Here is a 14779-nt window from a genome sequence, read left to right as displayed (position 1 = left end):
CTGCACTTATAATATTTGTCATGACATGAAGAGAAAAGGACTTGATGTTTTAACTTTCTTATGTTTATTATTTTTAAATTCCCAATAGAGCCCTCAGCTACTCTCCTACTTGAGCAGTTTGTTGACCAATCTATCAAAGAAGCAAACAATGAAGAATCTCCAAGTCAGCATCGAAAGATTCATTCGCTCAAGGTCCTGGCTCTCAAAGTGGCAGCGCATCTCAAATGGGACTTCTCTTTCCTCCAGACCAGGTACACCCTGAAGGAACCAATTATAATGTATACACTCAAGGAACCAATTATAATGTATACAGTATACACTAATGTTGTAAGTTAGAGCAATTACGGGATCGGAGTTCGGTTCGGAAGTTTTGCTCCTAAAATCGGAATCGGTTCGGATATCGGATCGGAAGATATTCAAAAACAAAAAAATACATTAAATTTTGTATGTGGCCGGCGCGTGGACAAATGCGGCACGCTACACTGATGGCAGAATTTGTTTTGATCTCCGACAAAAGCGGAGGAAGAAGATGATGAGTTGTTTTGATCTCCGACATAATCGGAGGAAGGAAAATAAGATAATGACGTTCCAGCGCGCGACACTACCGCCGATCAACGATAGGCCTCTTCTCTACAACATCGTGGTGATGGCGGAGGTAATCGTAAACTCTTAAAGGTCGCATGACCTCCCGAAAAAGACGCATTATTATCCAGAGTTGTTTACCATGATATTCACCTTTTCTACAACATCGTAGTGATGGCGGAGGTAATCGTAATCTCATAAAGGTCGCATGACCTCCCGAAAAAGACGCATTATTATCCAGAGTTGTTTACCATGGTATTCACCTTCTCTACAACATAATCACTTCGATGTTGTAGAGAAGGTGAATATCACGGTAAACAACTCTTTGATAATAATGCGTCTTTTTCGGGAGGTCATGCGACCTTTTTGAGATTACGATTACCTCCGCCATCACTACGATGTTGTAGAGAAGGTGAATATCATGGTAAACAACTCTGGATAATAATGCGTCTTTTTTGGGAGGTCATGCGACCTTTAAGAGTTTACGATTACCTCCGCCATCACTACGACGTTGTAGAGAAGGTGAATATCATGGTAAACAACTCTGGATAATAATGCGTCTTTTTGGGGAGGTCATGCAACCTTAAAGAGTTTACGATTACCTCCGCCATCACTACGATGTTGTAGAGAAGGTGAATATCACGGTAAACAACTCTTGATAATAATGCGTCTTTTTCGGGAGGTCATGCGACCTTTATGAGTTTACGATTACCTCCGCCATCACTACGATGTTGTAGAGAAGGTGAATATCACGGTAAACAACTCTTGATAATAATGCGTCTTTTTTGGAGGTCATGCGACCTTTTGAGATTACGATTACCTCCGCCATCGGTACGATGTTGTAGAGAAGGTGAATATCATGGTAAACAACTCTAGATAATAATGCGTCTTTTTCGGGAGGTCATGCGACCTTTAAGAGTTTACGATTACCTCCGCCATCACTACGATGTTGTAGAGAAGGTGAATATCACGGTAAACAACTCTTGATAATAATACGTCTTTTTCGGGAGGTCATGCGACCTTTATGAGTTTACGATTACCTCCGCCATCACTACGATGTTGTAGAGAAGGTGAATATCACGGTAAACAACTTTTGATAATAATGCGTCTTTTTTGGGAGGTCATGCGACCTTTATGAGATTACGATTACCTCCGCCATCACTACGATGTTGTAGAGAAGGTGAATATCATGGTAAACAACTCTAGATAATAATGCGTCTTTTTTGGGAGGGCATTATTATCCAGATTGGTTAACCATGATATTCACCTTCTCTACAACATCGTGAGGTAATCGTAATCTCATAAAGGTCGCATGACCTCCCGAAAAAGACGCATTATTATTGATATTTACCTTCTCTACAACATCGTAGTGATAGCGGAGGTAATCGTAAACTCTTAGAGGACGTATAGTCAGATAGTCGTAAATATTACCGCGCATGTCAGCGTGTTCAACTAAATCTTATTTGCCTCCGCTTAAGATCAAAACATATCGTCTTTTCGTTGTTTTTCTTCCTCCATTTTTGTCGGAGATCAAACAAATTATCACCAATTATCATTATCGTTTTGTTCTTCCCCGATTATGTCGGAGATCAAAACAAATCATAATCTTCTTCTCCACCTGCCTTTCCGCTAATATCACAGATAAAAACAAATCATAATTTTCTTCCCCTTTATCTTCTTTTCCTTCCACCGCTTTTGTCTGAGATCTAAACAAATCACCAGCGCATTTTGACGGCAAACATGCATGTCGCCACGTGTTTTTTTTTTGTCTTGTTATGTTTTGGTTTTTCCGATCCGATTTTTTCCCCACTGGTCAAAAATCGGAGTTCGGAAAAATGTAGAAAAAAGGGGAAAATCGGATCGGATCGGGAATTGGATTAAAAATCGGTTACAGCATTAGTATACACTCAAGGAACCAATTATAATGTATATACTCAAGGAACCAATTATAATGTATACACTCAAGACATAATGCATACACACAAGACATAATGTATACGATCAAGACATAATGTATACGATCAAGACATAATGTATACACTCAAGACATAATGCATACACTCAAGGAACCAATTATAATGTATATATATCATTTTACTCTTTCCTTTTCTCTCTCTTTCATAGATGCACATTGTAGTATCAACTGAGGGTCTTGGCACAAGTTTTCTTATCTTGTGCCAGTCAATTTTAAGAACCAAGTCAATCATACATCTTGCAATCTATTGCAAATGTGCAATTACGACTTATTGCTTGCCTACGTTTTGCAAGAAAGTATTAATTAAGAGTTGCCAAAGAAGAAACTTATGATCATTTGCAAATTCGTAGTTGAAATTTGATGTTGAATGAAACACAGTTTCTTGTAGCACCCCTGAGATTCAAATAAATCTCGAGACAAATCAAACCTAATATCTTGATATTTCCATTATTTACAACTCATTTTAACTTCATATGAGATATGATAGGGACTTCTGCATTTTGTGATAACTAGTGAAAAGACCCTTTGAAAAAAAATTCAAGATAACAACAGAACCTTTATATTAACTATTAACCCGTTGCCAACGGGAGCCGGATATATACGGTTCCCTAAAACTTATTCATGTACGGGAGCCGTATATAGTCGGTTCCGCAAAGGCTATTACTCGCATCCATTTGCAGGCTTTAAAAATACAATTTCATACTATGTTTCTGCCTTTTCTGTGTTATAATTACAATGTCCATTAATTAAACTACACATTCCAGAAAGTCATACGTTTTTACCTTTTGTTTCTATAGTTTATAAAGCATTATAAAACGAGTTATGCTTCGAAGAGAGTCCAATATTGGCGTACAGTGGGCATTGCCGCGATGGAAGCTTGATTTCAACGATTTTTAGTTTCGCAGAACCACGTATATACCGTAATCAATAAAAGTGAGGGAAAACAATGGGAGCAGCGAAATGCAACCCAAAACGCACGCAGAGCTGCGTGCGTGCGCTGATATGATCAACGATAGATCGAAAACGATCGATACTTTATAAGATTGCTTGTGAGGTTTCAAAAAGTCCGGGGTTCGATCCCGGCCGCGGCACCTATGCCCGTGAGCAAGGCATTTAATCTACAATGCTCTTTTATCCTGCTTTTCAAAGAAATGAAAATGCTATATGCATTACTGCTAACTAGGTGTGCACTTCTTGTTTTAAAAAAATGGCGCTGTTGATAAAATATAGGAAGAAGAAAAATCAGGGTTTCAGTTTATAACACATCGATTTTTGTTTTCTTCTTTCATTTAGGTGCATTATTTTGCCTCTTGAAAATGGCTGTCATAATATTCAACTTCATGAACTGATCAAGCTAGATCAAACTAGAAGAGAGTACACGACTTTAAGTTGATATCGATTTCTATAATCCTAAACAAAAAGTGTATACAGCTGGCTATTGAGAATACCTCGGATCGTACGTACACTCTATTTTGTTCTAACGATACGGATGTGGTAATTGATGGAGGCATGGCCCCCTTTCCTTTGAAAATCACAAAAGGGCATCCAGCGAAGGTCGATAAAGTTGCCACTTACTAACAATGTAAAAGAGTGACTTGAAAGGGAAGGATGTACGGATGAATTCACACTTTGTCAGTTTGGTTTAACACCAAAGAGTGATAAACGCCGTGACATAGGCATAATCATGCTAATGAAGACTAATATGTGTTATTTACGATGTACAAAGTATATGAAGCATGTTTTATCCATATCAGTAATCTCATATGAATTTTCGAAAAAAATCTAAGGTTTCCCCAATTGATTTTATTCTGATTGAGTATGTTATCGTGGTTTGGTTTGACCTGCATATAAAAAAAATGTGATGCGATAGGAATCCAGAGCATGGAGTAAATATGCATTCCATGGATATATTATTCGAGAAGATAGAGGGAATGAAAAGCAGAATATATTAAAATAAAATATTTATGTCTGCAAACAGGCCTATAATGCTTTTCACGGAACAAATGGTGTAAGCCGGGTAATGAATAAGTAGAGCGCCTTGATCACAATGTTTAGTGGATATTATATGAATTATTAATCATTATCATCATGCGGCTCGTTTAATTTTTTTAATTGCTTGTTAGAAGGGTGCGAGAAAAACGGCATAAAGCATATTGTGATTCCATATACGTCCATTCAGTTATTTGTTTCATTTTTGGCCGTACTCCATAGAATATAACAGACGTTCAACTTTGATGAATATGAGATAAAGCAATCAGTACATGAATTGATTAATAAAGACAATTAATTAATTAATTAGAGATAATATATATCACTTAATATGAGCTGGAATATGATATTTAGGCAGGCGAGAATGGCCTTTCTATGTATCTCTTTTGAAGCACGCTCTTCCTCTTACAGTTCTCTAATTAACTCGTTATATTTGTATTTTCATCGGAGCTCTTATGGATTGTTGGCTACAAGGAAAAAGGAAGTGGAGAAATAAAACATAAGAATTATTTTAATACATCGAAATTCTGTAAAGGTGAATGTACCAGGTGAGAAATTATATACACTTACGACATTTTAGAATTATACTTTGGCAATGCAGGTTGATTTTCAGAGTCCTTTTTCATCTTGACGAAATTGGATATTAAAACAAACTGAACGCAGGAAATAATAATTTCCGAACGGAAAGTTCCTAAAATGTTAATCAAATCATATTGTCCGAAAATTTGACAGTGAGTGTGGCGAAACAAATGGGGGGGGGGTTAAATGATGGAATATAATTTATATGCACTAGAATAAAAAAAAGGGTATAAAATTAGGCAGGACAACAAGAATTTCAAAATGTGTTTGTTGTCCCCAAGAATGATATCAAAAAATTTCTTAATATCTAATTTGTCATGTGAAACCATTTAAAACTTACGTAAAATTCATTTAAACTGCAAAAAACAGCAATTTCATAGCACCAACATGGGTCGAAAAAGTCATAGACATCGCGGTTCCCTGTTAATGCACTGTCCTTACTATCGATAGTTTAAACGATCACGATGTGCTCGCTAAATGCGCGCGCCCGTCGGCGTCTGCTAGCCGTCCTCTGCTGTGACTCTCAAATAGCCCCGCATGTGCGATTTTTAGTCAGATCGTCCCATATGCTGTTTTTCATGTTAGTACATAGATGCGTGCGCGTTTTTTGCGGACGCAGATCGTGTACCCATCTCCGTCGTCTGCTACGGCTCTCTATATCAGTCCCAACTTGTGAAATGTGTTTTCTGGTGTATTTTCATTTGGTCTACATGCAGTTTGCCCACTTGTTATTTGGTCTAATGCCAAATGGGCTAAACCCATTTGGTCAACTAAATTGCCATTTGGTCTACACTTGGTCTAATTCTCATTTAGTGAAATGTCCAGTTGGTCTAATTTCAGCATAACCTACATAATTATATATTTTTTTACTTTGTCAAATACTGGTACATAAAATTGGCTTTATATCATGCAGTTCCACATTGTAAATATGTATATTCATTTGGTTCACATGCAATTTGCCCACTTCTCATTTAGTCTAATGCCGAATGGGCTAAACCCATTTGGTCTACACTTGGTCTAATTCTCATTTTGTGAAATGTCCAGTTGGTCTAATTTCAGCACAACCTAGGCTACTTAATTATATTTTTTAACTTATATACATATATTTTAGTCTTTATACATATACCAAATGGGCTTGACCCATTTGGTTTAAAAAAAATTCTAATTGCCATTTGGTCTACACTTTGTCTAATTTACATTTGGTCTACACTACACTTGATCTAATTTTGAGTCCAGTCCAGGGTCTAATTTCAACATGACCTACATCATTATGATTTTATACTTTGTGAAATATATATTTTTTTCTTTATATAATTTCATTTCACCTTATAGTTTTAGCATTGGTTTCCAAATAAATAATACTTGAACAGTGGCATAATCATGATAATGGAGCCAAAGTTTTGAAAGGTGTATCGGGTAAATTTATAAAGTTGCAAGCAGAAGCAAACAACAAAAAAATGTTGAAGCGGGGGGGGGGGGGCGGTGTTAATTAATTTCCTTTTATTTTCCAATGCCAGATCAATCTTTGTTTTTGCTTGCTAAATTTTTTTAAAAATTATATGTTCTGTTCTATCTACAATTTTTACTAATGATCCTTTTTTTACTTATTTTTTTTCAGACACATTCGCACCCGAACCGACTCTACAAGGGAAGAGAAGGAATTATTGAACCCCTTGAGAATATACAGGTCAAGGGCTGTAATAGTATACAGGGGCACTTCCTGGGAGTTTAATTTCATTTTAATTATGTGTTTTCAGGATTTTTTTTTAGGATATCTAACATTGCAGTGAAAATTATTGCCCCTGCTGATAGTTTTTCAGCTGTGCATGCCCCTCCTTAATTTCAGTGAATAAGGTGTGGCACTGCCCTCTATGATTCATTTTGAATTTTAATGGGCTCCAAAATGCAGTAATTTATAAATGATAGCATAATCTTATTTTGATAAAGCATTTTACTTAACGGGGGGGGGGGGGTGAATTTGACTACTAAACCAGCCCCCCCATGTCAAGGATTAAATTTTTGGAAAAAAAAGCATATATAAAATAGATATAGTTATTGCATATCAGAATATTATTTTTTCTTGATGTTTTCTCAATAACTCTAAGCTGTTATTGATGAATTCTTTCTTGAAACAAAAATAAGCAATTTATCCAAACATGTCAGTTTCATTTTGTAGACATATGCATTGAATTTACCAATTCAGAATATAAGGTATGCAATCTTTCATAAATGTTGATTTTTATCACTGGTGGATCTGGGGGAGGGCACATCTAGCTCAACCCCCCCCCCCCCCCTTTGAGAGCTGCAGTCAAGATGTAATGAAAATACGCAATTTTCATCAAAGAATCCCCCTCCCCGTAAGGCCCTTTTTTGCTTGACAAATTTTCATCCTGAAAATGTGCCCCCCCCCCCCCCAGGATAAATCCTGGATCCACCACCCCTGGTTTTGATTAAGTTTACATGTATTTTCATTTTGAAAAAGAAAAAATTCCTAGAGATTTATAAACAGCATGATTTACACTGAGCATTTCATACACTTTGTGCAGAAGAAATATTATCTTGAGAAATTTGGTTATTAAATTATGGAAGATATCTTTTGGAAATGAAATTACTTTATTGCAGTTATGTCTTACATTGTATTGTCATTTTACTTGATAGAAATTTATTATTTTTTATAACCATGACAGTGTTATAAATTCATATTTGCTAAATTGTAATAATCATTTTGATGTTCCTTCATCTTCATGAAAGTATGAATTCTAGTCATCTGCTTCAATCTGCCCAATGAAATGGTTACAAAGGGCCTAAGCATCCCTTGTCATTTTTCAATAATTAGTTAAGTCAGTAGTCAAGGAAGGGGTCAGACAGTTTGGCTGTATTATATTTGTTTAATTGTCTTATAGTGTCAATTTACTAAACTTTTTCTGCTTGTGATTGAACCACCAAATTGCCAGATAGTACCATTTTGTTGGGCAGACATTAATATTGACTAGAGGACTTACTTTCCAAACCAACCTAAAGATAATATGATACTTCATGTATTACTCAAATCAAATTCACTCAAAACCATACACTAATGTACTCTCCTCAAAAATCAGTTCTCACTTTTAGGTATTGATCATTCAGTCCATAAAATAATAAAAACAGAGACAGGAGGTCCTCCTCAAAATAAACACAGAGTCTCACATAGTGATACACACTACACATTAAGAGTAAAATCAGTTTGTATCTTTCGTGGGATTTGTTTTTATGTAAATCTGGATTCTTCTTGTTAGTAGGGCCTTAGGTCACTCTGACTTGAACTTAAAACTTCCAATCTCAAGAAGGCAAGATATCTCAGTAGATAGTCATTGTCAAGATGTTTAGGAGTTCAATCTGGAGGTGAGGTTATTCATGATGGCATCTGATATTCTGGCAGAAAGAATGAGAAATAAAAAAGTGCATAAATACAATTATTTATTTTTTCAATGCAAATTAAATAAACGAGTCATTCAAGATAGTGTGTATTTTTTAGAGGGGGGGGGGTGATGGCATATTTTAGTCCAAATTATTTTTATCTTCATTTTTTTTCCACTTGTATTAGGCTACCATTTATTCAAAAATTGCAATAAACATATTAATATATAAATGAGTTTTAATCTAGTTGGCAAAAGAAAAACCAGTGGCAGCGGCAGTGCAAAGAAAATGCCAGTAAAAGGCAGTAAAGCACTGTGTCTGAGTGACTGACACCACGGCACTGACAGTGAGGTGAATGTTCATTTTCCAGTGCATGCACATTATTGCCCCATCATATTCACTCGTTTTCAGAAAATATTTAGTTATTCCTCATATGACCATGATTATCTCCTTCATGTCATTACTGTGGTGTTTATTCATGACTTTAAATTCAGGAAATCATTTAGCAAACAAAGAAAACAAAGCATTTCTGGACTGTGATTCCGTGTGATTCAAGTTCTATTTCATTTCTGTGTATCACACGTACGCACGTACGTGACGTAATCTTGATCTCTAATCTGCTAATTGTTATGTTAATTAATCATCCCGTGCGCGCGATTAAAATGGCTCGAAATTCGACCAAATTCAAGGGCAGCTTAGCTTGTAAACCTCACTGAGAAAGGCTTCCACAGCCTTTGCGATTCCCCGCGCTGCAATTTAACTGCAAGACACAGAAAGGAAATCAATTCAAGTTTCACAATCAACGGAAAATCCAGAACACTTCGAGACCCATTTTGCAAGAAATACAACTAAATAAGGTAAGAATTGAGAGCAACTCACGACACTTTTGACTTACCGACACTTTCATGGTTATTTTTGGAACATTTCATGGAATTTGGGGCACGAAAATGACTTCGGTAGCTCGCGAAAGTCCTATGCATTACGATGACATATTTTTCATCGCACGGGAGGACAATCACAAAGAGAAAATATCATATTCATCCGCGCTGACAGGGGCTTAATTTTGACGATATCGCATCGCTATGCGATTTCACTCATTGACAAGCGGACGAAACTTACGTACAAATTTTGAGCACTTCCGCGACAGCGCCATCTAGTGACTACGGCCGTGCCTAATAAAATAGTAATGGTGTAACTTGGGTTGCGATTTCATTGCTGACCTCTATTTCTCCCCCCCCTTTGCTTGTCAGAAAAAAGTAAAGAAAAAGTAGCGCATTTATAGTCCCCTCCACCAAGAATTCCTTGGTTCACCGCCGATCTCTGACAACTAGAATACCAGCAAAACCGAAAATGTCTTTCTGGTCACACTCATTTTTTTCCATTTTAAATTGACCAACATATACTTAAGTTATTTTTTCTTGCATTTTCCATGAATTACTAATCATTTGTTGATCATTAAATCCTTTGCACATACATGTCAAGAAAATAACCACACACGTTCTAAACTAGTGAAATAAACTGAGAATTGAGTAAGTTCACAATAAATAAAACGGTTTGCAGGGACTTATTGTATATTCTTGGATAATGAAAGAAAGGCAGAATGTCTTGTTTTTAATACAATTTTAATTACTAGAATAATTTGATACATAATCATTTTTTTAACACAAATACATGGCAACGTCTCCGTTGGATTTTGAATTAAGGAAATAATTTGGAGGTTTTTGTTAAACATTTCTCGACGACGTATAAAATCTAGAAATCATTTGAAATTGATTATGGGCCGAATATGCCGGGCACCTATCCTAATGTAGGTTCTATTTTTTAGTATGGGTTGGGCTTGGAGGGCCGGGTTTGGACATATTTCTGTGATGACGAGAATATACTCAGAAGGGAAAAAATAGAGAGACGGCCGGGTGGCACGGAACGGGAGATGAAGAAGAGAGAGAGAGCATAACCCACTTGTCTGCGCAGTGTTGTAGTACATTTTTTTCGATTAAAAGCGCCTGGTATGAAATTGAACCCTCTCCCCCTGCGTAAGCTACTGATTGAATAGAAGGGAAAAAAGTAAAGGGGAAAATAGAGAGAGAGAGAATATAAGTAGAGGTTGACTAGAGGTAAGGGGATTAGAGAGAGTAGAGGGGATGGCATTCATGACAATAACAATAATATTTTTCAATCGAATTAAACTAATTTTTTTTATTCTTTACATGTAAAATATTCAAATGTTTACATAATATCAATGATAACAATTATAAACATTACTATCAACACTAACAATGATAATAACAAATAATAAAAGAAAATATAACAATCGGATAATAAAAAAATAATAATAATATTGATAATAATAACAACAATGGTTAAGATTATGAATATAATAATGATAAGACAAAGAAAAAGATAAAATAAAAAAGCAGACGAAACAGAAAAAAGATGAAGGGAGAAGATAATGGTGATCATGGGGGATGGGGTGGGCTAACTTAAGTAACTGGATGATAAATGATAAATAATCTTCATAATAATTGTCGTATACCACCTTGCAAATTTTAATCGAGAAGATTATGATTTCTTGTTCAGAAAGTATTACTTGTATGCATATAACGATATTTTGAAGATTCATGTTTTGGGGGGCATACTTTTAAAAGGAAATATCATATTCTTCATTTTTTTTCATTTTGCATGAAGAGAAAAACAGAGAGAACAAAATTAAGCAAAATAGGACGACGGGAGTAAAAGAATGAGAATAGGTATAAAGAGAAAATAAGACGACGAAGAAAAAAGGCGAAAAAAAGAAGCACAAGCAAATTCATAACAAGAATAAATAGAAGGGAAAAAGAAAGAGAAAACTTAGGAGATGGAGGTGTAGGATTACACAATTATCAGTGAAGAAGAAGGAGGAGAAAATGAAAAGGGAGCATTATAAAAAAGGAAGAAAAACAAGGAGGATTTCATTTGCAAGAGGAAACAAAGCAAGACTATATCAAGGGAGAAGGGGGGGGGGCTATAAATAGGAAGTATAAGAACAAAAAGATGAGACAGAGATCGAACAAAAGAAGAAAGGAAATGAGGATGATAAGATAAGAAGAATATCGAAAAAAAAGAATATGAGAAGAAAAGAAATGAGAATAATAATTTTGATAATAATAAGAAGATCGAAAAAGAAGAAAAGGAAGAAGAAAGGAAGGGAGAATATTATGATAATAGTAACATTATGAGAATATTATAATAGTAATATCGAAAAAGAAGAAGTCCAAGAAGAACTTCAAAACCCACATCACCAACAATACATTCTCAAAGAAGTCACTCTGTACGGACATAATTATAGCACTGGAGCGACAGGTGAGCTCTGAACTCCGTGCAGCCAAAACAGGAAATGAACTACGCATGCGCGAAAACTATCGATCGATCAATTCACTCATCGTGGATCGCACACACGCTTTTGTAATCAACGATCCAGCTCGCACGCACGGAACAATGGAGCTGTTCGAACTTGACATGGCCGGCTGATTAATCTCGTTTGGGGTGTTAGAACCTATTCTACTATGCCGTCGCGAACGGGTTAATTCAATTGAGTGGAATTAATTTATTCCTACAACACCTACATGTATTTAGCAAATCAAGTCATTTATTCCACATATCACTCAAACTATAGGCCTACATATATTTTTATCTTTTACAGCCTTCCTTTGTACATGGTACATAAGGTTCTTAAAGACTTTGTTGAGTGGGTTTCCCCTCCAGAGTTAAACATCCAACCAACCACTGATGTATGTAGCTTGGATGACTCTGTTTTGGTTGCTTTGACAATCTACAATAGATGGTAAGAAGGTTTAGAAATGCATTTTAATCTTGATGTTTGTTTCATTGTATTAGATTTATCATTATCTGTTGGTTTTGTTGGGCGTTTTTAATATGAAGAAAAAAAAATTGGTCAAAACAGTGATTATCAAAGGCTTAAATATTTACTGTAATACTGTAATAGTCCTTCCATAGTTCAGTTCCACGATTTCTTTAAAATACAGTCCGACCTCTCTTATCCGGACACGTTGGGACCAGCACCAATCCGGATAAGGGATTTATCCGGATCTGGGAGACCCAATATTAAATACACGCAGCTGCGCTACCGGCTGCCTCCCCAGGCCACCGGCGGTAGCTACACTATAGTGGGTGTGCGGTAAAGACAATTATTCACTGCAGCGTCAGTGCAACTTATAGGCAGTGTTTTAATGGAAATGAAATCGATCGATGGCCAAAACTCTTGGATAATTTACCTGCTAAAATGACCGAGGTATATCTCGAAAGAAAGAGAATAACTCAATGAAACCAAGTTTTAAAATTAGATCATCGCGGCGGGTATCGCAGCTTCGCAATGTCAGCCATTGTTAAACTGACTGTAGGCTCAAACATGATAGATGGCGCTGTCCGTATTGAGGCCTAAAGTCAGCTAGCAAGACAAGTGTTGTTTTTCCCGCGAAGCAAAAAGAGAAACGCGATGAAATGTTTGCACTATGCCCTGATTTACTGGAAATCATCATTCCTAAAGTTCTTTTGGTGATTTGGGTGAGATATTTTCATGAAAAATATGTTTGGTGTAGGGTGACTATGTTGGGAAATATATGTAACAAAGTGAGTTTACGTATAGGATTGAGTTTAGATTGAAATCTTATTTCCTAACGTACCGGTACTAGATTAAAAGGAAAAAAATCTCGGCAAGTGTGCGTCCGGATAATAGAGAGATCCGGATAAGGGGAGGCCGGATAAGAGAGGTCGGACTGTATAACTCCAGAGTGAATTAGGTCAAACCGTCAAAGTAGTCAAAAGTAACTGATCAGAATCATCAACTAGAAGCCTTTCATACTCTTGTTCCTTTGCCTTCATGTTTGTATATCCATTGTCCGCCTAGCCCCCCCCCCCCCCCCATATGTGCAACCTTCTTGAAATGGTTTGTCTATTTTTTTATGATTTCATTTGGTTATTACTCGGGTAGTTAATGAGGTAAAGTTAGAATGAAGGAAGATTGGAACTGGACCATTAATGCCGCTTTCAGTAACTCGCTGGCCCAGATCAGGCTCGGGCTAAGTCGTAATACTTTTAGACCACCGCCAGGTCTGCACCATGCATCGACCAAAGAGTTTATTGATGATGGCTGCACCACACCCAGGCCAAAATTCCTCACACGGACCAAGGTAACAATGCTGTGCACTTCCGCTTTGAATGTGGCGTGTTTGGTTACCATGATAGTTATCCCTTGTGTGCCTGAGTTTTTGCATGGGTGATCATAAAATTAGTACAGCTCTGCTATAGTTACTGAATGCTCATGTTGTCTATTTTAATGACGGCCTGGTGCAGACCAAAAAATCATGAGTTACTGAAAGCGGTATATTAGAAGGTTGATTATTTTCTCGCTTTGTCCTTATATAAAGCGTACTTCCTAGAATGTTTATTTACTTTCTATAAAAGCATATTAACATTTTTTTTTGTAATTTCAAGCATAATCATAAGGTTGCAGTTCCATGAATAAGTAATTGGCATCACACTTTTGAGAGTGAATTATTTTTTTACCATTAGGAGTGTGAGAACATATGTTGAGAGATCAGTCCCATCCAAGTTAATCAAGACACAACCTGGTAATGTTCCTGGGTAAGTTTATTTCATATACAGCAGCAGAGAAATTCTTATTTTTTCTATTTTGGGGGTCAATATTTTTTGTTTTTTTATTTATTTATTCATTTATTGGGCTCTTCAAACTTATTCAAGGTCATAAATAAAACAATATCAATCATTACATGAAATGAAATTATACAGGTACTTGCAATATTTGCTAGCAGTTTGCCCAATGCATCAGTTGGTGGACAGGGAAGAAAAGAGCTAATCACTGTGACCTGATGGTCTCTCCGCCCAAACCTGATTTAGGAAACAATTTGATTGGTTTAAGCAATTTTATAGTATTTCCTAGATTGTGTCTTGAAATTTTTTTTTTAATGTAATTTATTGAATTTTACCCACCTTCAGATAAACTGTGTAAGACAAAGAATTTCTTTAAACTAGTGATCATTTGCTTGGGCACTATAGTAAGTTAGAACTGAAACATGAATGAAATGTATCTTGATTTGTGTAATTTAAATGTTCTTTTGTTTCAGTGCCTTCAATGTGGCTGGGGTAAACGATATGGTCATGAAAACGGTAAGTTCCCATGGATTTGTGTCGGGGGTTTTCATTAATCTTCTTATTTTGCTTTGTGTATTCATAGTCAACCTA

The 14779-nt window shown here is 36.2% G+C and overlaps 1 protein-coding gene across 1 annotated transcript in view; it reads left to right on the top strand.

The window, feature by feature from the left end:
* Window positions 1–14779, top strand: part of LOC121407502 (integrator complex subunit 8-like) — a 41879-nt gene that overhangs the window by 8190 nt on the left and 18910 nt on the right. The window contains exons 2-5 of the mRNA XM_041598613.1: window positions 89–251; window positions 12201–12341; window positions 14090–14161; window positions 14662–14704. Coding sequence (XP_041454547.1) covers window positions 89–251; window positions 12201–12341; window positions 14090–14161; window positions 14662–14704 — 419 coding nt within the window. The remainder of the gene's footprint in view (window positions 1–88; window positions 252–12200; window positions 12342–14089; window positions 14162–14661; window positions 14705–14779) is intronic.

The sequence above is a fragment of the Lytechinus variegatus genome, chromosome 2 (assembly GCF_018143015.1).
Source record: "Lytechinus variegatus isolate NC3 chromosome 2, Lvar_3.0, whole genome shotgun sequence".
Taxonomy (NCBI): domain Eukaryota; kingdom Metazoa; phylum Echinodermata; class Echinoidea; order Temnopleuroida; family Toxopneustidae; genus Lytechinus; species Lytechinus variegatus.
Note: the sequence above shows the minus strand (reverse complement) of the source record. Positions and strands in the feature narration are given on the sequence as shown.